The sequence below is a fragment of the Lycorma delicatula genome, chromosome 12 (genome assembly GCF_047948215.1).
Source record: "Lycorma delicatula isolate Av1 chromosome 12, ASM4794821v1, whole genome shotgun sequence".
Classification (NCBI taxonomy): Eukaryota; Metazoa; Arthropoda; class Insecta; order Hemiptera; family Fulgoridae; genus Lycorma; species Lycorma delicatula.
Genome location: NC_134466.1, coordinates 40,566,507 through 40,593,760, shown reverse-complemented (window position 1 = coordinate 40,593,760; position 27,254 = coordinate 40,566,507). Strand labels below are relative to the sequence as shown.

At 28.7% G+C, this 27,254-nt stretch overlaps 1 protein-coding gene across 2 annotated transcripts in view; it reads left to right on the top strand.

Annotated features, from left to right (window-relative positions):
- The first annotated feature begins 9,330 nt into the window (after positions 1–9,330).
- LOC142333296 (uncharacterized) overlaps positions 9,331–27,254 on the top strand; it is a 103,893-nt gene continuing 85,969 nt past the window's right edge. Inside the window, exons 1-2 of one of the 2 annotated variants that reach the window (XM_075380321.1) lie at positions 9,331–9,495; positions 14,745–14,872. In XM_075380321.1, coding sequence (XP_075236436.1) covers positions 14,776–14,872 — 97 coding nt within the window. In that variant the 5' untranslated portion in view covers positions 9,331–9,495; positions 14,745–14,775. Of the gene's footprint in view, positions 9,496–9,895; positions 10,049–14,744; positions 14,873–27,254 lie in introns of those variants that run through there. The other variant, XM_075380322.1, reaches the window with a different exon arrangement.

Sequence of the window (27,254 nt, the reverse complement as noted above, 5' to 3'; positions counted from 1 at the left end):
ATTTGTCTATAACTGGAACGAATGAAAATAAATACCACTTATGATATATCGTTGAAAAGCACTCGATGAGGGCTTATTACTGTAGTAAAGAAAAAGTCCAAAATCTAAATATTTTTGGATTTTGGGCTTTTTTGGACACTTTTGTTTCAGACAATTGCAATCAAAAGGGGAGGTACACAACTAGATGTTACAACAGTCCTATATCCAAAATTTCAACATCCTACGGCTAATTGTTTTCAAGTTATACAAGATATATATGTATGTGTGTGTACAGATGTCACGTCGAAACTAGTCAAAATGGATTTAGGGATGGTCAAAATGGATATTTGCATTGAAATCTGGAAACTGAAATTTTTTACGATCCCAATACTTCCTTTACTTTGTACAAGGAACTAAAAAGAGTGAAAATAAAAATTGTCTTTTTTATTTTATTTTAGTTTTTTACTGTTTTAGAAAAAATACAATTTTTATTTTCTTCTAACCAAACACGATTGTGTTTCGCTTTTTTTTCTTGTATGAGAAAACAAGGGTGTTTTGGTTTTGCTGTTTATATTTTATACTAATGTAATGCATTATTTTGGGGTCCCATTGGTTTACTATTATGATTCTTTATGTAAAGATTTTGAAGTTACAAGTACTAATATTACTACTATTACTTCTATCGCACAACTATAATACTGACACTAATGATTGAATTAACACCCATATAAATACACATGTAATACACTGCGGTATTTGTATAACGTGAATTTTATAACGTGAATTTGTGTATACATGCATATATTTTGTTATGTAGGATTTATTCTTTGGTTCTGGGTAAATGAAGAGAGAGTTCCAGCATAAGAATTGAAATTTACAAATCAACAACACAAATTAAATTATCAAAATCAAATTAAATTATTGTTTTTCTGCATACAAGATATTCTCTTACCAATTAATTCCACATCACCAGTTATCTATCTCTTATAGACTAATATTACTGATCTTCAGCAGTTTCCCTTTCTTCCCTAATGACTCTTCCTTATAGAATAAAATTGATTCCCTAACATTTCAGCAAGGCATTTTCAGATGCTACAAAGCTGCCATTTTATCTCATCCTCTGAAGCATAATGTGGTCCCTGAGGCTAAAAAAACCTGAACAGTTTAACACTTGTGTATGAGTGATCCATGTAGTGATTTTCTTTTTTTAAGGTTTATGTCTCAAACTTCTCAGTTATCCAGTTAATTTTGAATTTTTTTCTTTTTGTACCCAATTGACCTATGTAATCTTTAAAATTCTCCATTGATTCTATGATTATATTCAAATCTTCACAGTAATTACATTATGAAAACAAAATTCCATCATTTGATTACTTTTAATTATCATTTAATTGATTATAATAGAAGAATTAGCTTTCACTCTGAAATAATCATAAGATGGTTGATTACTGATATGTTTGTAATTTTAAAAAATTTAATTTTAAAGCATTTTTAAGATCATAAAAACCTACATAGATTTTTTTTGCAATTAAAACAATCAAGATCCATTGAAATGAAAGATGAGTTGAGTCAGTACATAAGTGAGTTGATCCATAAAGTAAGTAAATTTGAGTTAGTAAAGTTATTTTATTATAAAACAATTATTACAGGAAATAAATTAGCCCAGATAATCTTTTAGATAGTTGCAAAAAAAATTAAGTGGCTTGGCAGTATTTTCATTTTATTAAGAAGTGGTATTCCACATTAGGACTTCGTTAAATTTTTGTTTTTACTACATAGCAAGTGTTATAAAAATGATAATCTGTTTTTTTGTGTTTTTTTGTTTTTACTACAAAATAAATGCAGATAAGACACTCTATTATTTTACATTCTGTATTATAATATTTTGGTGAAATTTAGAGCTTCTTCTTATTTAATGATAAACTGTCGCTAATAAATATTTTTTCTGTGATAACATCACAGAAATTAGTCATCACAGAAACATCACATCATTTAGTTTTATTCATAATCAGTAAAACATTATTTTCATTTTTGAGTGTTTGTATTTAAATATCTAGTTCAAGTATTCTATTTAGTGGATATTTACTTTATTAAAAATAATCTTGTATTATTTAGGAGAGTAATTAAAATTAATTTTAATATAGTTTTCTTTTTATTTTATCACCAAAATATGTTAATGTTTGTGAAATATTAGGTGAGCTTGTTGATTTTGTTAATTCTTTGAGTTTGCTTATATTATTTTTACAGAATATATACAGAACAGTATATATATTATACACATATTATATATTATTATTGTTATTATATATTTATGTTTATACAGAAAAATTAGTTTAACTAGTCATGCATCAAAAATTTTAACTAGAATTCTATACAGAAGAATTGAGAGGAGAGTGGAAGAAGTGTTAGGAGAAGACCAATTTGGTTTCAGGAGAAGTATAGGAACAAGGGAAGCAATTTTAGGCCTCAGATTAATAGTAGAAGGAAGATTAAAGAAAAACAAACCAACATATTTGGCATTTATAGACCTAGAAAACGCATTCGATAATGTAGACTGGAATAAAATGTTCAGCATTTTAAAAAAATTAGGGCTCAAATACAGAGATAGAAGAACAATTTCTAACATTTACAGGAGCCAAACAGCAACAGTAATAATTGAAGAACATAAGAAAGAAGCCATAATAAGAAAGGGAGTCCGACAAGGATGTTTCCTATCGCCGTTACTTTTTAATCTTTACATGGAACTAGCAGTTAATGAAGTTAAAGAACAATTTAGTTTCGGAGTAACACTACAAGGGGAAAAGATAAAGATGTTAAGATTTGCTGATGATATAGTAATTCTAACCAAGAGTAAAAAGGATTTAGAAGAAACAATGAATGGCATGGATGAAGTCCTAGAACTACCGCATGAAAATTAACAAGAACAAAACGAAAGTAATGAAATGTATTAGAAATAACTAAGATGGACCACTGAATGTGAAAATAGGAGAAGACAAGATTATGGAGGTAGAAGAATTTTGTTGTTTGGGAAGTAGAATTACTAAAGATGGACGAAGCAGGAACGATATAAAATGCCGATTAGCACAAGCGAAACAAGCCTTCAGTCAGAAATATAATTTTTTTACATCAAAAATTTATTTAAATGTCAGGAAAAGATTTTTGAAAGTATATGTTTGGAGTGTCGCCTTATATGGAAGTGAAACTTGGACGATCAGAGTATCTGAGAAGAAAAGATTAGAAGCTTTTGAAATGTGGTGCTGTAGGAGAATGTTAAAAATCAGATGGGTGGATAAAGTGACAAATAAAGAGGTGTTGCGGCAAATAGATGAAGAAAGAAGCATTTGGAAAAATATAGCTAAATGAAGAGACAGACTTATAGGCCACACGTTAAGTCATCCTGGAATAGTCGCTTTAATATTGGAAGGACATGTAGAAGGAAAAAATTGTGTAGGCAGGCCATGTTTGAAATATGTAAAACAAATTGTTAGGGATGTAGGATGTAGTGGGTATACCAAAATGAAACAACTAGCACTCGATACGGAATCTTGGAGAGCTGCATCAAACCAGTCAAATGACTGAAGACAAAAAAAAAATATTATTTTAGTTAAAATTAAAAATACAAGATAACTGTAACATAAATTATTAACCTGAAGTCCAATTTCTATTTAAGTTTTTGTCCATCTTTCAGATACACAGATCTGCAATAGTAAAATTGTCTGGAATCTATGTAATGATTATAATAAATTTCTTTTTGTGCTGAAAATGAGAAAAATATTTAAAAAATTCCATCATGTAAGGTTTTTTCGCAATAATAAAGGATCCTATTATAAAGGATCGTTTTGTAAAACTGCTGTTTAAGTAAACAGTCATTATTTTTTTATGAATGAAAATGCAGAAGTTGATGTTCTGAATAAAAATACAGTTGGTTATGACAAAGAAGTTAAAAGCAATAATAAATTTATAACATAACTGTACATTAAGTCATTTTCATGTTAATACATGTCTGATTATTTTTCTGTTACTGTGTGTCTGCATTCCCTCCACCACCGTCTACTATTCTACACAAAAAATTAAGTTCAGTAACCTTTTTACAACTTTGGTATGCTATTAGTTGTGGCACTTCATTCATTTAACTTATATTATAATTTTTTTTTGTTTTTAAATTTTCTATGAAACTATACTTATATTTTACAAGTAATTTTAATTACTTTTGTTTAATTAAAATCCAGTGGCATCAAGAAGCTGTGTCAACGCGCCTGACTTTTTGCTATATTGTGGAAACCACACTACCAAAAAACAATAAAGAAACATTACAGAATTCATAAAAAATTTATATTTTGTATGTTTTGGTGTGAAATTAGGAGACCAAGACAAAACTTGTGTTCCTCATAAGGTTGTTTTAGTGTGTGTTGAAGAGCTTCCCCAGTGGTCACTACAAATCAGTCTTTCTGCTTTAGAGTGTCTATTGTTTGGAGAGAACCAATGAATCATAGCGGTGATTGTTAATTTTGTTCATGTATATACAGGAATTCAATTTAAAACGCAGAAAGTACATTTTTTATCCAGACCTTTGATCAGTGGTATTTCCTGTACCTCATAGACCAGAAATACCTGTTTCTTCACCACCAGATAAATTAGATGATATATGTGATGAAGAATGTGGTTTCACAGGTCTGTGCTAATGAACTGGATGATGAAAATGATATTTAGATACTGGAAGTGATGAACCAAAACTGTTCGAGCATCCAAATTAAATGATTTGGTGAGGGACTTAAAGCTTCCTTCGGACTCCGCAGAAATTTTAGGCTCAAGTTTGAAGGAAAAGATTTGTTAGCACCTTGCATTACTTTTCACTGGTTTAGGATTAGATAAAAAGACTTTGTTCAGTATCTCTCTCGAGAAGATTCATTAGTTTACTGTAATGTTGTACCTGGAGTCAGAACAATTCCACATTGACTACAAGGTTTTTGAATGGAGACTGTTCATAAATTCATTGAAAAGTGCTTAAGGCAGTTTTTCTGCACAATGGAAGTAAGTATGCTTATTTATCAATATACATTCTTTTGAAAGAATGTTACAAAAATCTTGAGTTACTTTTGATTAAACTTCAGTATAAGGATCAAGATTGGACAATTTGTGGCAATTTAAAGGTACTTTCTTTGTTACTTGAACAACAAAGCGATTATATCAAATATCCTTGTTTTTGTGTGCATAGGATAGTAGTGATAGTAAAAAAAGCAGTGGCCACAAAGACAAATCTTAAAAGCTGATGTGAAAAACAAGCTTGGAAAGCCTTTCCTTGAACGCAAAGAAACTTTGTAACTATATCCTTATACAGTTACAAAGTTTCTTGGTGATAAAAATAATGAAGATTATAACAATAGTGTACAAAATATGTTATTAAAAAATTTAGGCTATTTCACAAAGACATGAATGAGATGAAGAGGAGTTGGAACATGAGCATAATAGCTGTCTACTGTAAGATAAAAAGGGATGACCTGCCATGAGACCACTGAAGAAAAAGAAGCATTAAAAAAAAGGTTTTATATGGACGTGTAAGTAAATAGTAATTCTAAAAAATAGTATTTTACTGTGTGTTTTAATCAATTTTAATGATATTTTAAAGTAATCTTGTTTTTCATATCCTTTGTAAATAAATTCTAAATGTAATTAAAAAATGGTCTTCATATTTAAAAAAAAAGAAAAAAGTAAACAATTTTTCGAACAATAAAAAACACAGGCCTGTGTAATTTACGAGGGTAAGTCAATTATTATTCGCAATTTAATTATATTTTTGTTTATGTTGGTAGTACTGTCGTGTTGCGTAGATGACGCATGAGTGGTTTAATTGTTGTTATGTCTGTGCAGGTTTGATGCTACTAGGTTAATTACATTTACCCACCGGGTTGGTCTAGTGGTGATCGCGTCTCCCCAAATCAGCTGATTTGGAAGTCGAGAGTTCCAGCGTTCAACTCCTAGTAAAGCCAGTTATTTTTACACGGATTTGAATACTAGATCGTGGTTACCGATGTTCTTTGGTGGTTGGGTTTCAATTAACCACAAATCTCAGGAATAGTCGAAATGAGAATGTACAAGACTACACTTCATTTACACTCATACATATCATCCTCTGAAGTATTATTTGAACGGTAGTTATCGGAGGCTAAACAGGAAAAAGAAAAAAAGAGGTTAATTACATTATCGCTGCCCTGCCGTTAACCATGGCTGCTCCACTTTCTGTTTGCATCAAAGAAGAGCAACGTTCAGCGATACTTTTTTTGTGGTCGGAAGGTGTATCAGGGGCCGAAATTCATCGAAAACTTTCGGTACAGTACGTGAACGGATATAACGGACTGTCTATAAATGGATTGAAAAATTCAAAAAAGGTCGCACAAGTGTTATGCACGACGAAGAAGCCGGACGACCGTTTACCGCCAGAAATGAGGAAAACATTGAGTGTGCACGTGACATGGTTTTCTTAGACAGACTAGTAACTATCGATGAAGTGGCACATCGTCTGCAAATTAGTTACGGTTCTGTCTACGAAATCATCCACAACAGACTTGGGTTTCATAAAGTTTGTGCTACATGGATTCCAAAATAACTCACACTGTCGTATAAACAAACGCGCTTGGACATCTGCCAAAAACATTTGGATTGCTAGCATTGGTAACGAACGGGACATCTTAGACAGAATCATCAACGGTGACGAAACGGATCCATCATTACGAGCTGGAGAGTAAACGGCAAAGTATGGAATGGAAACATCCAAATTCGCCCTGCAAAAAAAAGTTCATGACCTAACCGTCCGCAGGAAAACTGATGCTTATGGTTTTTTGGGACTCACAAGGCCCAGTACTGGAAACTGGAACATTATGAGGAAAGGAGCACGACAATAAACAGTGTGCGTTACAGTTTGATGCTTACTGCCAAACTGAAGCCTGCAATTCAAAGCAAACGCTGAGGACTGCTGTCGAAAGGTGTTGTGTTGTTGCACGACAATGCCCGTCCATATACTGCTGAAACGCTCCAGAAACTCAACTTTCAAGTACTGGCTCATTCTCCATATAGTCCTGATCTTGCCCATTCTGACTACCACTTGTTTGGTCCACTCAAAGAGGCATTAAGGGGTCAATTTACCTCGGACAAAACAGTGAAAGAAGCGGTGCATTCCTGGCTCGCAGCTCAACCAAAAACCTTCTTTAATGTGATCATCAGGAAGCTTGTGCAACAATGGACCAAGTGTGTTGAAATGCAAGGGGACTGCATTGAAAAATGATGTACATGTAAGTTCCTATTTCTATTGCAATAAAATTTATAACTACATTGCGGATAATAATTGACTTAACCTCGTGTTAGATTCAGATGTGTTTGGTGACACCTCTCTCTTATTAGCTATTGAGTGAGGATAAGAATTCTTCCAGCTTGTTTTTTCATACATTGTTCAACCTACTGCCATCTCTATCACTTGATTCACTTTCATTGTCTACCAGCTTAACTTCAACTTCTGTCCCTGTTTAAAGCTTCAGGAAAAGAGTAAGAAATGAAAAGTCGTGTAAACGTAATATAGAAAAAAAGGAGAAAATTTAGGTAAGTTATTTTGTTAGAAGGGGATTATAATTACTGAAAAAATGTGACACAAGGAATGAACTTGCATTGCAGAATGTTACCAATAGATTTCTAATGAAGAGCGCCAAAACATTTCTAATAATTATTATGAATTATGCAACTATAATCTTTATACTCCTTTTCTCAATAATTTGGTTAATTAGTAAGCAGCATGTAGGCACAAAAATGATAATAAACTTCACCATACTAGGTTGTATATCTTACTAAAGATTATGGCGTGGACATAAAAGTAAGGAATTTTTCATACAAGTTTTTAGGATTTTCAGTTGCCTGACTTACCAATTTATTGGTTAACAAATGCAAAGGAATTGCCTCACCAGTTGATTAGCAAAATGTTGCTAGATTTTCTGTTAATAAGACAAGCAGTGAAAAGGTAAATAAAACTGAAAAGTTTATTATAAGTTCCCACCTTACATCTCACATTACTCTAGATTAAAAAAATTTGAATACTTTATCCAAATAAGAGAATAGATTTAATGAGAACTCAAACAATTTACAATTCAAACTTCCATCTAAAGACAGCTTTTATCAAGACATACAGGAGCTCTCTTAATGTGTTAAGCCTTCAACTGCAACATCAAGTGAAAATAAATGAGAAGCCTTATGTTTGTTTTCATTAAAAAATTCCATAAAACAGTTTGTGTGAGGTGCTACAGTTTTTAAAAATATTCCTATTGTTTATTTTATCATTGTTTTGTTTCTTTCATTGTTTAAAAAGATTAGAATCAAATTTTTGTTATTATTATTATTATTATTATTATTATTATTATTATTACATTATACTTTAATCTGTCCTATTATTAAGATGAATAAAAATTGCATATATAATTTTAAGCACATTGCATTGTAATGTTTGAAATCTAATAAAATAGTTGAATTTTTAAACAGTGCTTTGTGTTGTATAAATTACTGTTCATAATCCAAAAACTAAATGACCAACAATAAATTTATAAATCTTTAATTAAAATGCATACTGGCTTAACCAACAATTTTAAGTTAAACAATTGTTGTTTTAAAATATATTGTATTTTTCATTAAGGAAATAAAAGTGATATATAAACTGCTTTTCCATTTCAAATTGTAGCTGATTAAACAATGTTTATTTTAGTGATAATATTAAACTTGATTTTTTTTTTCAGTGTAATAGTTTGGGTTTATGCCATTTATGCACTCTGGGCCTCAATTCTTGCACGATACATACTTTCTCTAGCGTATGCTACGTACGTACGTACGAGAAAGTAAAACCGCATCAAAATTAGATCAGTAATTTCAGGGCTCGCTGATAATAGCATCGATAAACAAGACTGTGTTAATAGACCTACAAAATCCCTACACTCCATGTAAAAATAGACTATAATACAAATTCTCTAATGGTTTTAGATTTTTTGTTGTAGGGGTTAAGAGTTTAAAAAAGCCGAATAAGTGAAAATAATAATTATTATTACTTGTATTTACGCAGTACTATGTAAGCAAGAAACGTTGTCATTGCAAATACACTAGTTGAATATGAAATTAATAAGCTTTGTAATCCCCTCTTAACTGATGTAATATGAATATATATGAATAATTTGAAAATGAATGCGTATTTTTATATGTCAAATAAAATAATATATTATTATTTAGAATTAACCGCGTTGTTAACGGCAGCAACAAATAATTCACGAACTGCTGCTGGTAGTTACAGATTTTTAAAGAAAGAGTGCAGCCCAGTCGAATGCTCCATTCTTTTCATACTTGACATTCCATCATGTTGGTGGTTTGGGCAAAATGTCAAAAACTCGTAGTTGAATAGTATAGTGGAATTTCTCCTAAACAATTTACAATCGTTTCATTTGTTCAGTAAATATTCAGTGTTGAAACTCGTGTGAATACTTCGTTTATTAATCGGTAAGTACGTTTTTAAAATACGTTTTGCTTCAGTTTCTCATCAGTTTTGTAGAGAGTCATCGATTTTTTTGTGTTAAGGGGCCAGTTCTGCCGCAGAATTATTTTGCTTATCTCTTTCAAACGGAGTTGCCTCTGGAATGCGGCCTTCTTTCTTTAAATCTAGGACATTATTTTTTTATTGTTGTTTGAACGTTACGTTTTACCATAGTGCTTTAGTTCTTCAATAACGTGAAAATTTTTCATCCGTGACTATAAAGTTTCTGCATTGCTGATCTCGTTAAAAACATAACATTTGAATTTATTTTCCATTCTAATGAATAATTTATTTTTGTTTTAGTGCGGTTAAATATATATTATAAACTATATCAGTAGTATTATACTGAGAAAGCCTAAAAGTCATGAAATTAATTGTGTTTTTAAGTCTTCAATTGTGTTTTTAATATTTAAAATCGATGAGATTATTTTCATTAATAAAAAATAGTAATAAAACATAATAAGGAAGATATTAGTGCGTTTAGAATCGTGTGTAAATTGTTTAAGAGAAAATTAACAGGTAAATTTAATTTATGTAAATAATAAAAATAATTAAAATTATTTTGTGCAGCAAAATGTTTTTAAGAATTATTAATTCTGCCTATATGATAATGATGAAATTAAAAAAAAAATGTATGCTTAAATGCAGAATTAGATCAGGTTGTATAATTTGCATTTATGTTATTTTAAGTTATTTGCTAGTGATAGAATGAAAAAAAAATGTTTAGCACTTGATGTTGCCCCTCCTTAAAATAATATGTTTATATTTGTTAATATCTGTTTGACAGTGTATTCATCAATGAATACGAATGTTATTTAATCATTTTTAAAGATATTTCTGATTTTCATTTTATATTGTATTATTCTTATATTCATTTTTATTATTTGTTATTCCTCATTTTAGGTTATGAATGATTTATCATTTTAGGTTAGATTGTTGCTTGTTTTTTTTTAATTGTAGTAATTTCATGTAACTCTTTTTCTGTTTATTTAATCTCAAACAATTTTATTGGATTGTTTTAGTCACTATAATTAATCTTGCTGTATTTTCATACAAGATTCTAGTTTTATGGAATACTGTTTTTATGTATATTATTAATATAATTCTTTTTTCTAATAATATTATTGTTCGGTAAAGTCTGAAATGAGAATAAGATAAAGACTGTATGTTTATGGTATGAAATTTCATTATTCTCATTCTATCTACTAGAAAAATGTTTGAAAATATTTACTAGGATTTGCAGGTTAGGGTTGAAATAATGTATAAATTAAAATATTCCTTCTTATTAGTAAGTTTTATTATGTTAAGTTTGTATAATAAATATACATACATAAGTTTTTAATATTAATTATTCTTGCTGCTGAACTTCCATTTTTTTCTAAAATATTTAAAATTACACTAAAACTGCTAAAATATTTCAAACATGAAAAAGATGTTATTATAATGTGGTGTAGGAATTGATCTTTTAAAAAAAATAAATTTGTTGATGGGAGCAGTATTTTGTTGAAATCTTAAAAAAAAATTTTGTCAGGCCATTAAGAAGTAGCAAGTAAGGACAGTTTTGGAATGAAACTCAGCCTATGAATCTACAGTTTTGTTAAAATCATTTATTGTTGAGAGCCAGTGCTATTTAAGTGTTATTGTTTATTTATTTTTTGAGTTGACATGGGTAGTAGAAACTATAAATTATTTATTGTATTTGAAGAAAAATATGAGATGTAGATTTATTGTGATTGAAGTAGTAATAAAAATTAATTATTACTTCTTCAGTCATGATAAATCTTATTTATCTCACAGATTTATTTAAAACTTTTAGAACAGTGTGACAAAATGTGGTTAATGAACATATATGTATATGTCATTAGAAAATTTCTTCAATGCCTGATAAAATATATTTGGTATTGTGGTTGTACAGATAGTTCAATGTCTTATAAACTTTAATGTGTTTGTAAATTTCATAATATTGAAATGTATTAAGTTAATATTTCATATTCTATATATAAAATTTGCATGTTATGTTTAAGTCTTTGTATATATGTCCAGTCTTTATTAGTTGATTTGAAGGTTAATTTTGTTGCTATCTTAAGTGCCATAATTATAATGCAGTTGATTTGACATAAAACACCAGTCCTCCCAATATTGGTATAGCCACTACAGGAACAAAAAGGATATTACTCCTGATAAGGTTACTAGGAAAATTAAAGTGAGATAATTCTGTTAGAAACGTAATTACAAATTCATATATGTGAGATTATTGTTAGTCGCAACTATATATCATATGTTTTCAAGGTTAATTTTTGTTCTTTTTATATATGCATTAAAAGCATCAATATGCAAATTATTCCATGTTCTTTTATTGTCATTATCCCTCTTATCACTTTCCTCTTGCTTTTGCTGTTTTAGATGATAGTATATAAGTAACCACCTCTCTAACTTAAAAAGTTTGCCCAATCTAATATTTAGTGCATTTTAATTTATATACTTATGTGCTGTTTATTAATGTTTGTTTTGGTAGTTGCTATATATCATTGTATATCGTATTTGTAGTTTTGAAAGCAACATAGTAACTTGTGAAATAGCAATGTAGTTAAATGTTGGCAGTTTTGTTTGAATTGTAATTGATTTACGTATAGAAGTTATGTATCACATTAGATATTTTCTGTCACAGCATCTTTATTTTATTGTCTATAATTATGGGTGTGTCGAACTGTTAAATGGTAGGTTTTTTTTACTTGTGTGATTGTGGTTTTCATCTCTTATGGATAGATTATGATGTAATATCTGTAAAAAAAGTCAGATTTTTATACCATTTGTGTCAGTTGTGATGGGTTTATTTTACTAATCATTTGATTTTTATATGTATATGATATTTTCTTGGAAGTTTGGTATCTTTTTATGATCATATTCTGTGGTGAAGTTTGTATTTTGTTAGTGAGATTTAAGGATATATGACAGTTCATGTGCTTTTTTATATTTTCTTTATGTTTTACATATTGTAATTGTGATTACTTTCAAAGTATTGTCACAATATGTCACCCAGGAGAGTAGAGATTAAAACATTTGGCTTGTTAGTTAATTCTTTTTGTAATAATGTAGTTTCTAAGTTTCAAGTAAATAAAATGTTACATAACTTATGTAGGAATATTTTTTTTTTTTAAATCGTTGAATCTGTTCATTGTAAAGTAATTTTTTTATTTGTGTATTGGTCAGTTTAGATAAAAAATGTACAATTTTGTCATTTTACAATATTTTGTTTGGAAAAATTCATTGAATATCCCAGGAAAAAGAAGTTCAAGAGTAAAGGAATGATTAAATAGTGAGAAAGAAATAACTTACCTAAACAGATTGCATGAGCTGAGATAAACAAATTCAACTAAAGGGATGATCATCAAATAGTAGTGAGTGTCCAACCTGCTTATTCCTTGGAGGTTTGGGTTTGTTTTCCCAAGTTGGGGCAGCATTTAGTGATTAATGGTTTTTCAATGTCCCACTTAAATATATGCCGTAACAAAATTTATTTCTTGGAAATAAAAACTATGTCATACAAAAAAAATTATGTTTTGAACTAACCAGGGTATGATTTTCAATGGATATTTGCATATTGTATTTTCATTAAAACAAGCTTCATAGTTTTTAAGTGATTAGAAAGCTAGACACATGGTTTTTTATTCTTCTATCATTGTGTAGCTGGAATTCAGTGAGAAAAATAAGTATGATCTAGAGTGCCGCAAGACCATTGAATTTAGTTGGTTGTGAACTTTGTCATATTTGCATAATAGAGATGGGGTTTAAATTATTTTTAAACATTTATTTTATATTTTTTACTTTATTTATTTTTTTTAAATATGGTAGACTGTAAAAAATAAATACTGTTTAAATAATATCTGTTAACTTATTTTTTATTAAAAATAATAAAATAAGTATATGAAGAGACTACTTCCAATTAGCATTGGTAGCAGTTTTGCTACTAATAAGCTAACTCTCTCTGAAATATGTATATTTTTATTATTTTCTAGTTTCAAGTTTTTTAAAAAATTTTATGTAAAAATACTTCAAATGTTGGAATAACATTAGCCTATTTGTCATTTATTATATCATAACTATGATTATGACAACTAAGCAGTGATAAACACAAATTTTGAAAAATACCTTAATATTTTCAATGAAGATTGTAATTTTTAATTTTAAACATTCATCTTAAACTTTGTGAAAAAACTTACAAAAGGACTATCAAGAGAGTTTTCACAGAGATGACTGAAAAGAAAGAAGTCTTTTTTAATATGCTCATTTGATTTTAAGATGAGTTTTAGTATTGAAATTGAATATTTACCAAAACAATTTTCTTTTTTTTAAATTTAATGTTTCAATGCAAGATAAAACACAAAACTGACTGGCTTACTAGCCAGTCAGGGCTCACTTTGCTCGCCCGACCATCTAGCCAGGGTCTCTGCCTAGTGGACCCCTTATGGAACCAAAAGTGAATCTCAATAGTCATTTTCAAGGAGAACATTCTTCAATTTAAAAAAAAAATCTGTACTCCATAGTGCTTGTGCAGTAAATGTGAGTGGTTTATGACCTTATTATTGGGTGTAGAAAGGTTTTAAAAACCTCAAAAGTTCCTAAAAATCGAGATTCATCATTGCCTTGAATTTCATTTTTATATGATGTTTCATTTAAAAGTAATTTAAAAAAAAACAGACATTTTAAAATCTTTGGTAACTGATAACTTTAAATAACGATCGACAATAAATGATTTTTATTTGGCATATCGATAAATAATTAAAAAGTGAATCTTTTGCCTATTTCAGAAAAAAAACCGTTGTATAGCCGGATCTGTGCAATAGAAATGTCTGGTTTACTGTCACATGAGCAGTCACATTGAAAAAAGAAAAAGATAAAAACCACCCTAGCAATAAATAGAAACTTTATGCCGAATTAAATTTTTTTGTATACCTATGGGGTCCTTAATCTTGCATTTCAAAGAAATCCACCCCTTTATATATATATATATATGTAGATAGATAGATAATTATTATGTAACATAATAATTAATGCATTGCAGGATTCATTATAAAGATTTATTCATTAATGAATAAATGCGCATGTATAGATGCAGTGAAAATAAATATTTGTATAAAAATAATTTTTATTATCTTTAAAATTAATGCATAAAATGTTTGATAATTTGGTAATTTTTTGATTTAAAATTTTCCAGGAGATAGAATTTTGTGTAATTGACAGTCATAATGGATAGTTCTGCGACTGAATCACCGTTAGATGTTTTATCAAGAGCGGCAACAATGGTACAGGATAATACATTTAACACATTACCACCTTCATATGGTAAGTGAAAGCTAATAATTTGAAAAAAAAAATTTTTTTCACTTTTATATCATTTTCTTTGAAGTTCCCCTTATTCAGGCAATTTTGTATAAAATTAGATAATTTTTCATTAGTAACACAGCGCATTTTCTAAACATTAAGTATTAAATGATGAAACTATTAAATTTGGTCTCCTCCATGATTCGCCTCCAATATTCCCTATCTCTTGTCGCCTCTCATTTTGTTTGTTTTTGAAATGCCTATTTTCGTTACGTGTAATTCCAGTGTTGATTCAAGGCTCATCATTTAGTTTTGTAGAAATTTTCTTTTTCTAGGATGGAGTTGCGAACACCACGCCCAATCTCCCAACCTGGAGGACCAGTAGATTTTCTTCTAAGACCTCCATTCTCCTAGGCAGTCTGCTTCCTCCAACTCATAGAGCTCTATCTACCCTGGATTTTATTCAGGTTATCTTTGTATGCTCATCCACCTTCTGTTATTGGAAAGTCTTCCTTTTCCACCTTTAGGGCTGTTTGCCATCGTGGCCACCACTGGATTTTGTCCATCCTGGGTATTCTATTTCTTGAGTACCCTCTAACCAAAGTTGGAAAGTATAGCCCATCGCCCCGTCAGGTATTGGCTCCTGATAGCTGATCCAGCAACAGTCATAGGATTTCACACTAGTATTTATATAAATCACAATATGAGATTATAAAAAATATTTATTTATTTTTTGCTATTGTAGATCCTTTAATCTTATAAATGTTTTAATTGCTTATGGCTTTCAATCTTCAGAATGTTTGCTTTTTTTTTGGAGTTAGAATTTATTAAGTAATTATGAACCAGTCGACCATTTTTGAAATAATTTGTTAATGATTTTTTTACTTTTTTGCACAAAACTGAATAGTGTTTAATAATAGCTATATTATTATTCTTGGATTTAATCAGTTTTTGTTGATCTATCATTTTATCTCTTTTCTAATATTTAAATAAACCAATTTTTGTAAGAAAATTATTTTTGATTCTTTATAAGCTTCTTTTTTTTTTAATAATTTGATAAGTCTGCTGGAAAAGTTTGCTCTTTTATTAATATAGAATGTATGTGTATTATAATTATAGATATGGGGGGCTTAAAAAAAAAAAAAAATGTTATATGTTGTAATATTTACGTAATGAAAATTTGGTTTGACATTTATACAATAATATGGTCATTTTATTTATTTGCACCAAGTAAATGCTGTTATTAAGCTGTTCTGGTTGGTTATTTCTAATATTAATACTGTTTTTGTATGTAATGTGTATATTATATTTAAAAATATATGCTTTATGAGAAAGGAACAGAAACTGGTGTAAGTTGAACAATATTATAAATAAAGATTTAAAATTATTCAGTTTTGTGCAGAAAGATTAAAACCTAACATGTGAAATTATTTTAAATCTTTTTTATTATTTTAATAAATTTCAATTTTAAATATTCTTTAAGAATGATGGACAAAAGTGCTAAGTATGATATAATAATGATTGTAATAATTTAATTTTTTGATTTAATGATGCAAGACATTTATAATTAAGATAGATGTTTTTTGTAGATCAAATAAAATGTTTAAAACTAGATGTAGTAAATATGTCGGGAGTATGTAAAATTAAAAGTATTAAATAATGCAGAATTTTCATCAGTATTAATATATAATAACCAGTTTAAAAAATAACAAACATTTGTTTTATTTAGATTAAAGCTAAAAATAAAAAATATAAACAAAAATACAAGCTTGTATCATTAAATGTTGTATGAAAGTAATAATTTTATCTAATACACTTTATAATACTGTAAAATTTTTAACTTGCAAGTTATCTAATATCTTATCTAATATATACAGTATATACAAATATGCAATGTTGTCTGTGAATCTGTTGCTCTTTCATGCAAACCTATTCAACTGATTGAGCCGAAATTTTGCATGAACATAATTTTTATAACTGGAAAGAATGTAAGACTGTTGCCATTACAAAATGTGTCAATGTTTCAAGATGGTACCTGTTTTAACGCCATGCAATAACTGGTTTATGTCCTTTTATTATTTTTTTTAACCTCCAGGACCTCCGTTACGTATTGCTTCAGAGAATGAGATGAATGACAATTTTTGTAGCATGTGAAAATGCCATGCCTGACTGGGATTTGAACCCGGGACTTCTGGATGAAAGGCCAAGAGGTTACCACTTGTGCCACAGAGGCCGGCACTGGATTATATCCTTGCCGGTAATTAAATTTACTGTGGCCATATCATTGGTCTAATCAAATTCAAAGACCACTTGCAGTATTTGAAATTAAATTTTCTACAAATGATCTTTTTAATATACCTCTTTTGGTTATCAAAAAAATTACCTTAAAGGTGTGACAGTGTATGGTGCAGCGATTCAACCAACACAACCACTCCTGCTGTTACTGTAAGTGCAACACACTGTGATTAGCTGTACCTGCCTTTGGTTACTTGGATTAAAAAAACAAAATAAAACAAAAAAAAATAAATGCGAAACAAGTATGGTCACCTGATGGTGTTTGTCGGGTAACTCTAAGAACCATGAAAAATACTTTTTTACCTGTATGAAGTACAGGGAACCTGTTACAACTACTGTTTTTTAAGACGGGTGCTGACTATTCTGAAACCCGCATACTTCAGATCAGTCAATGTTTCGAGTCCTATGCTGACCAAACTGTTGTTGTGAAGAAATTACAAGACATTGATAATTTTTATAAATAACGTTTTAATTGTTATTTATCGCTATTATTTTCTCAAGTACGAGTATAATGAACTCAGTGGGGTTTTGGAGCAAAGTCCGTTGACCAGTTAGTGATTACATAATCTGTATCGGCCATATTTTGATCATGATTAAGGTGAATTGTAGAAGTATTGACAATTTTCTATAAACAGCATATTTTATTATGATAAATGTATGTTTTGTAATTAACTGATATGTAATCAAGTATTATGAAAACACTTTTAATAGATAAACAAACCTTTGATCTGATCAATACATAATGTATAGATCACACTTTTATAAGATTAGTTATAAATGTAAAAACAAATTATAAGATAAAACATTGATATAATTAAAGATTGTATTAATTATTTAAATGAAAACACGTGAAATAATATAAAGTAGATACAGTAAACATAAAAAATTACTACAAAATAATTCACAATTCAAAAGCTGCTATTGTTAATTATTTTGGGTACATGTTTGTATGTACACAGTATGGGATGCAGGAAAAAAAGAGTTTTTTTTTAGTTATTAATTTTTAATTATTATTATTTAAAAATTCTTCAAGTAGTATTGCTTTTGTGAAAGAAAATCTTATCATTGTATTTTAAATAAATCGGTGGGAAAATTTTTCAAATGCAAGTGAGAGTCTCTTCTATTTACTGTTTTGATATTTAAATGAAATGTACTCCTATGTAATCCAATCATCATTTTACAAATTTTTCTTGTTTATTAGTTTTATTTTTGTTGCAGTCTTTTATTATGTATATTTTTTGAAGGATTTAAATTTGTTGGTATTGATTTTAATACTTGTACATTTCCTGTACTTAAAAATGAACATGTTTGTTTTCCCTTATGTGACCACTGGTAATTCAGTTTTTATTTTATTTTTATGTTAGCAAATTTCACTGGGAGATTTTTTTTTAATTTCTGCTTAGTCATCTCTGTATAGATTATTTTTACAGCTTTCCTCTCTCCATTCCATTTTATAAACTTAAAAAATATTAGAATTGGATTTCTTGTTATTAATTATTTTAACCCTATTTTTTTATCATTTGTTTTAAAGGAAATTTTAAATCTTTTTTTTTTTTTTGTTGAAAAAATCATGTCTGTCAGAATAATTTAAAGGAAATGAAAGTTGTGTTGATGTTGGAAATGTATTTTATAATAATAATGTTTAAACAGACATTTATTAATCATTTTATTAATGTAATTTATGTTGTACTGTTCTCATTTATGTATTTTATTAAATTAAATTCTTCATTTAAGTCTCATACTGTAACACACAGAGAGAGAGAGAGAGAGAGAGAGACATACACACACACACACACACACACACACATATATATTATATATATATATATATATATATATATATATATATGTCCACTAATTTTTGGTGGTACGGGTATGTTGGTTTATTATCAGTTGTGGTTACTAGTAATACTGGTTTTCAATAAAGAAAACCAGTCTCAAATTGTTATCTTTTTTTATATTAGTATTTAGAAGTGAATTGTATTGATTTCTAGTTCTAAAGTTTATACAATATTTTTCTGAAGACTATTTAGTTTTTTAATTATTACTTCACATTGTAAATTTATTTATTTATTGTATATTAACAAAATATCATTAACATATCTAATCCATAATTTTATTTTATGATATTTATAGTACTGGTGACTATTCTGTCTTCCATGTATTGTAAAAATACCTCTGACATTATGCTACTTAAAGGTACATCTTCTTGTAAATAAAAGTTATAGTTAAATATAATGTAAAAGCAGTATAAAAATTTAAATTTCATTAATAATTTTTATTTTGTTACTATGTATACTCTCATATTTAGTTATTTTTCAATTGGTGTGTTGATGATTGCCATTTGTTTGCAAAAAGATTCTACTGCACCCACCATAATTTGGACAAAAAATTGTTGAAAACAAAATAATATGCTAATGAACCAAATTATTGTAAATTTACAATTATAAATAAAAAAATACATTTGAAATTAGTTACTGAAAGAGCTAAAATAAAGGGCTTATCGAAGTTACCGAGAACATTGAGTGGAGTTAATAGTTCCTTTCACACTGAAATATAAAAATACCCTTTTTGTATTGGCTAAAGGATATCAACCAAGCCATGACTCTATTCGATAAACAACAATACTTTGTTTCCTACAATACTGTGGGAAAACTTCCTTCATCAAAATGTTTTCTTGAGAATATTTTGTTGGCTTATACATTTGGTACAAATCTTATTTTGAATTATTTGAAATTTTTTTTTGTATTGAATTGTGTACAATTGTACGTATAACACGTGCAGTTTGTAATACTAACCTGGTAATAATGGTCTGATAATTCTTCTAGGTAGTTAATTTCCATTGTTTCTTTAATGTTCTCAATTTCTGTTATGTGGCATAATAAGTTTAAAAGAATAAAGTATTTATAGTATAAGAAATATGATAGTGTTCTGTTTGTGGTAACCAAATTGTTAAATCATCCAGACTGTATGCATCACCTGATGATGCAGGAATTTTAGCATAATTAATTATTTTTTACCTGTGTTCAGGTGGAGTTTATAAAAGAATGCTAGGGTTTTGAGAATTTTTTTAGCTCCAGAGGTGTTGAACACTAATATGTTCAAATGATTTAAGTCTTTTCTTATGGATTGTAATAATTAGGTTCTCGGATTTCTGAGTCTGTAGATGTGAAATGGTACTACTTAGTCTTCCGTCATATGAAAAGTAATTGACATAATGACTGCAGCAATCGTTAGTTGCAGGTGTACGAATTCACAATTTGTTGTTTTGTCGTTTAAAATTCTTTGCTGTTTACAATTCTTCATGTAAAAACCTAGGAGAAAAAATCATTGATTTGGAGAAGGTTGGGGTGTGTAGAAGACTAAGAGATAGTCCCACCATTATCGATCAAACTGTTTGAAAACTAGCTATTTGAAATTTTGTATATTATGCATTTATTTTTGTTCCATTGTGAACGCTGTACATTCAAGTGGGAGGATGGGTAACACATCATTATAACAGTTGAACAATTTATAAAATATATTATCAATAAAATTTTAACATGTTACATCACATAAAATAATTCCATTTATTTTACGTCATTGTCAATAAAAAAATAATAAATATAAGCATCTTAATAGAATATATATTATTCATTTTTTCTCTACATTCCTTCATGCCGGTCTCAAGATTACTGATCGTAGTAGTTTTAAAATACTTTGACTTAATTTATCCATGATCTTATTTTATATTGTCAATTAAAAATTCATCAACTGAAAAACACTGAATTTTCAAAAAAGAAAATAATTAAAGTAGAGAATAACACTAGCCTGTATATTATTACACTATTACCCGTTATCAATGATGAGAAAAAATGAAAAATATTTTTAAATCATCTACATTGACAATCAATATTTTATGTAAAAAATCTTCAAATTAAGATTAAATTTACAAAAAGAAGACCAGAGGAATCTTTAAAAAAAGAATCATCAGATTTAGTCTATTTTAATGCGAGTTAGGCTTGAACATCATAAAAAAACAAAGAAAAGTTTTATTTGATCTTTTTTTTTGACTTCTTTGATTTTATTAAAGTTGGTTAAGAAGCAAGTGTTGGTCATTTGCGTTCTGAAATCGCACTAAGCAGTTTTAGCCAGTTAGGTCTTGCAAAAGCATAAAACGTAGTGGGACTGTCTTTTTTCATAATATAAATTTTTAAATAAAAGTTTTATATTATGATAGCCTAATCTGCATAAACCTGTAACACAGTAAAAACTAAAGATTTTATTACATCATGTCAACAGTTTTAATATATTTGTAACATTTTTTTTATTTGTTGAACTACACTACCCAAACGTGTTAACATTTATTAACAATTACTAACAACTCATTCGTAATTTATATAGAAATTTTTCGTCCAAAGCCATTTCAGATTTAATTATAAGCCCTTTCTTTAATGAAGTTTTTTTTTTAATATTAATGGCATTCATTTTATAAAGATTATGGAACCCAACAAAGAAGAAAAAGAAGAAGGTTACTGTGTTGTTTTGAAAATAGTAAATAAAATACACGGACCAACGCCTCACCCCAGTTATATTGAAAGAAAAGTCAAGTGACTTGTAATAAATACCACATTTGACAGACAATCACTCACAAATTCAAGGAGAATGATAAAGGGTGATTAATATAATTATTTAAGGAAAATTATACGTTAAGCATGTATAATACTGTACAATTTAGAATGTTTGTAAATTTTGCATTCTTCATTTTGTTGAGATCTGATTCCTTATTTGCTGTCTGTGGGATTTGCATGGTTGGTTAATACCTTTACACTGTGCCCTGTTTCTATAAGATAATTTGCAAAAACTGTTCTGTTATGGGTGTTTCATATACGCCTATTGATACTATGTTAATAGTATCAAGATTTGAGATTACCTCATAGAAACTGGGCACATGTACACAAAGACATTAACTGCGTATTACAAATTTTACATGTACAAATAACCAAGATCTCACCGTGCTTGAAGCTACATGAAATTGTAAAAACAAAATATTTGGCAAATGCAATGTATTAGATCAACAAACACCACACGGATTGAATATATGATTGTATTAAGAGTTCAAGCATAATAATTGAGAATATTTGTGTTCTTAAATATTTAGAGTTGCATTTGGGATCAGTTTTGAAAAAGAGTGAATGTATAAAACTTATGAATACCATTTACAGTTTTCATAGAAAACTATACTACATGTAATTTTACATTATTAATTTTTAAAAATTGTGTATTATGCATTGCTACAATTTTGACTATTTATGGTCAACATTTTACATTGGAATGGAGCACATAATTTTATTTGCCCTATTTTTAAAAGTGAAACATATAAAAGCTGTATGTTTTATATCGCACAATTTCTCCAAAGCTAAGTTGTTTGGGCTAATAGAGGTACTGCTATTATCTAAATTTGTTTATCTTTAAGATCCTTTTTGATTGGTATGGCTAAAGCGGGATTCTGTCGCATAAAGAAAAAAATTTGAACATCCATGTTAAATTAAAGTTTAATATTCGTAAAGGCAGGATTATATTATTGCTAAGGTGTTTCATTTTGCTTGTATCTTTTTTGTGAAATAGATTTGTCTACAAAGGTAAAAAAACATGTATTAATTTGGTGGATGTAGAAATAAATTTAAAAGTTGGGTTTTAGTTGATAATGCAGATCAGCTTTGTACAAATTTGTTGCTACATGATATTCTTTGTTTGGCTTACGTTAATACTGGCTACTACTACTACTTGTGAAAATTTTCATTTTCTTTTTAATTATTACAGATGTATGTATCCATATAATTGTCAGCCTAGATATTATGATCGTTCTTGTTATATTGTCTCATCTTTTAGTTCGGTCTATTTTTTTTTATGGTGAAACATATTACCTAATTACCAGTTATATTTATTTTTGGAACTGCAGCTTTTATGAATGTAAATCTTAAATTTAATTGTTGTGTGGTATTTATCTTATTTTACTGAATAAAATCAGTTTACATTTTGATACTTTTATTAATTTTTACGTACTAAATTTTTGTTGCATTCTACATTATACATTTATTATTATAATTAAGTTGTATAGTTATATTTCCATTATTTTGTGTTTATTTTTTTTTGTTGTGTAGTTTTTCATTTTGCTAAAGAGAATTAGTGTTTGCAAATAGCAGAAAGTGATTAATATAATTATTTAAGGAAAATTATACGTTAAGTATGTATAATACTGTACAATTTAAAATGTTTGTAAATTTTGCATTCTTCATTTTGTTGAGATCTGAATCCTTATTTGCTATCTGTGGGATTTATTCTTATTTGCTATTTGCTATCTGTGGGATTTGCATAGGGCACCTTTACACCGTTCCCTGTTTCTATAAGATAATTTGCAAAAAATATTCTATTATGGATGTTTCATGTACACGTATTGAAATTAGTCTTTCCAATATAGAATTTTGCGTAATTTCTGGTGTTTATCTGTCTACTTCTTGGGTACTGTGTTTCTGTGGTTACTGAGTAATCTTCTGTATGATTTTGTAGTAATTTTTATACTCTGGTATGCTATTTTATATATTAAGTGTTTATGAATATATCTAAAGATATAAAATTACAAATGAATTCATGGTAACTGTTCCGTTTTTACATGTTGAAATGGATAGTTTTAGAAAACCCATATCTCATTTAATAATTATTATAATAATTTTATTTTGTGCAGATTTTTCCGTAAACCTTTTAGTTAACCTTTTCTACTGGCTAGAGGGAAGTTTTAATTATAGTATATATGGAAAATTACATCAGTAAAACAGGTATATGAATTGAAGGTAATAGGCTAATTTACTGCTGTGTTGTTAAAAAAGAAGCATTTTATGCACTTATTAGTTAGACCTTTGTTTTTTCATAAAGTATGATTTATAATTATAAAATTTGAAGTAAATTATTAAAAACATGTTATTTATCAAATTTGTTACAGCTAGCCATTCTATCCACTTTTGAAGTGGATGAAATCAAAAGTTTAACTTTTATTATTTGTATTATTTCTCACAGTAGAGACAATATTGATTACATTTCATGACGGAAGAGATCCATCCGTTAATCTATCGGTTTATAATATATTTTCAGTTGCCAAGAATAAATCACTTAAGGTAATAATTAGAACTGGTTTATCGCAAAATAATTATGTACTCTATATAGCCAGTCCGTACGGCAATGATAGTTAAGGCGTCACTTATGTTTGAATATCGCTTCCCGTTTGTGATTACTTAATATGCTAATATTCAGCAGTATATTCGGTTCAGTGATTTAGTAATATCGACATGGAATGTTACATACGGAAATGACTATGCCATTTTCGGAAGTATCTTGTATTTAGTATCAGGTAGCCTTCAGTCAGGTTATCATACTTAAACGAACGCGTATCTCCGGCGTACGTGCGTAAAATGTATGCACATTGTTTTTTATTATTATTGTCTTTGTAAATTTTCTGTTTAACATTATATTTATTAATTTTTTATTTTATCTAATATTGACGGTTCATTTTTATTATCCTGATAAAACTTTAAAAGAATCTTCTGTGCGTATTTTTCGTACTCCTTACTACGTTATGTAGCGTGCTGCTATCTTGTGGATAATATTTGAACACTTTGTGTATATTGCGTACTGTTATAATACTACATTTTTTTGTAATTGTATTTGGAATAACAATAATATTGCAATTTTTTTTTATTATTATTTAAAATGTGATAAAAGTCGTAAATAAATTTTAAAATATATAAACCTATTTATTACGTATTAACATTTCATATGATAGATAACTGCTTATATTATTGATATAAAGCAATGTACTTTATTTTAACTGTTCATCCCCTCCAAACGGAATGAAAATTTAATGAAAGTTTTAAAACTTAGGAATGTTTATGATGATTCCGTGGCTATCTGCACCTAAACCCAGCGTTATTAGTTGGGGATTCATGACAGCTACGCTCTTTGTTCTTGAAGTGAAAGTATATGTGTCGATTTGTTTATTGTACGTTATCAAAACCCAGTTAAATGAAAGTTGATGTAAAAAAGAATCCAAAAGATCTTTTGATATGACACATTTAAATTCTATTTATACGTAATGGCCTCACAAACGTAAGATGGCACTGCGTAATGCGAGTGCTTTTTATCTTTGCCGACGAGTTTGAAGCTTAAAATAGCGCTTCATATTACTGTAAAAGCGAGAATTATTTTATTTAATTTTTTCGTTTTTTTTTTACGTTGCACAGTTTGATTTCTATGCTACAATTTTGAAATTTGTTTTTAAAAAAATCCAAAGAAAATTACCCTTTTTGATTATTTCATATTTATACCCGAATGCATCTGTAATTTATAACTTACCAGTAAAAGTGCACGATCTAATTTGTAAAAGTTGTAAAAAAGACAACTTTTATGAACATTAAATGTGCTCATCTGTTCTGCTGAGAAACAGGTGAACAGACCTGTACTCTTATGTAAAAGGAATTTTTTAAAGGTATCTTGGTTGTGTTGCACAGTTTTCTACCCGACATATGGCGGCCATACACAATAATAATTGGTATACACCTGGCAACACAGACAGTTGCTCATTATTTGCAGGTAATTTCTGGTGCGATCCACCTGCCGTGAACCACACTGCAAATGGCTCAGAAATTTGTTTTTTTCTTCTCCTTTCATGTGATTCGAACGAAAAATTCGTTATGTATACGGAATTTCATTAAAAAAAAAGAAAAGAAATTAATATTTTTATTAATCTCAGACCTCGCTCATTTTGTAACAAATTGAGCTCTGTAATGAAATTGTAATTAATAAAGTGATTAGTAAAATTAACACAAAAAAAAATTGTCGATCGTAATTAATTGTGGCAGGTTTGAACAATGACAGAGATAGTTTTAGTATTTCACTAATGGTTCGAGCATTGTTTTAAGGGAAAATTGATTTCCTCGACTGATAATTATAGAAGATCAAATTCTACTATATCTTCAAGGTTTTTTTGGGTAATTTATTAAAGGTGGTTATTATGCAAAATTAAGCTTAAAGAAAGCCAACTATAAATAAAATAAATAAAAATGTTTATTCCGAACAGAATATTTAAATACGTTATACAGAATGTATCACGAAGTTCTCCCGGGACTTTTATTACGTACTCTACTCGAGAAAATAATGTTCGTATAAACATATGTCCTAAAATACTTCGTTTGCGAGTTACGACTAGTGAAAGATTTCGCTCGGATTTCAGCTACCCCGGTGAAATGAGGTCGTACTGAGATTTTTAGGACTTAATTAAAGGGAAAGAATTAGTGTTATACGTTTTTAGACCTGAAAAATCGAATAAAATACGTCCGAGAACCGTATATGCTGTAGTTTTTGAGAAATCTGGGGTGAAAACCAATAAATTGATGTAAAAAAATCCTGTTTTTTATTGTTTGACCTACAGTAATCTTTGTTAAATGGGTAATAAACACGTAAAACTTTTAAAACAGAACTTGTAGAGAATTTAATTCTGAAGAAAATGGTGTAAGATAAGTTGCATAAAACAAAGAAAAGTTAGAAAAATTCGAATTTTATTACAGTACATTACTACATTTGTTAGAAAAGTACTTATTTAATGTAAACAAAAACCAAATTCTTTTTTGCCGATGTGAAAAAGGATTCCATATCCCAAAACAGTTAGCCCGACTTTTCACAGCCTTCGGGAAACAGGTTCACTACCTACAGTCCAGTGTTTGACGATTTTTTTCGCTAAGAATTCTTTTGTACAAAACCGATTGACGTGTAATTTGGACAGTAATTAGGGAATATCTCAAGGAACAAAAGTTATATAGTGCCGATGTGTGCTTTTACCCTGGGGGTGGATGCCACTCCTTCTCGGGGACGGAAATTATTTCATTCAAAATAATCGCAGAAATCGATAGAGGAATAAATTCTCTAAACAAGAAATGTTCTGTACAATTTTTTTGTAGAGCCAATACTTTTTCAGTTATTCGTGATTGAAAATGTTGATTTTTCATCCAATCACTGAACGATTTTTCACGAATAAACTCAAAAACCTTACGTATTATCGGAAAAAAATTATTATTAGCAA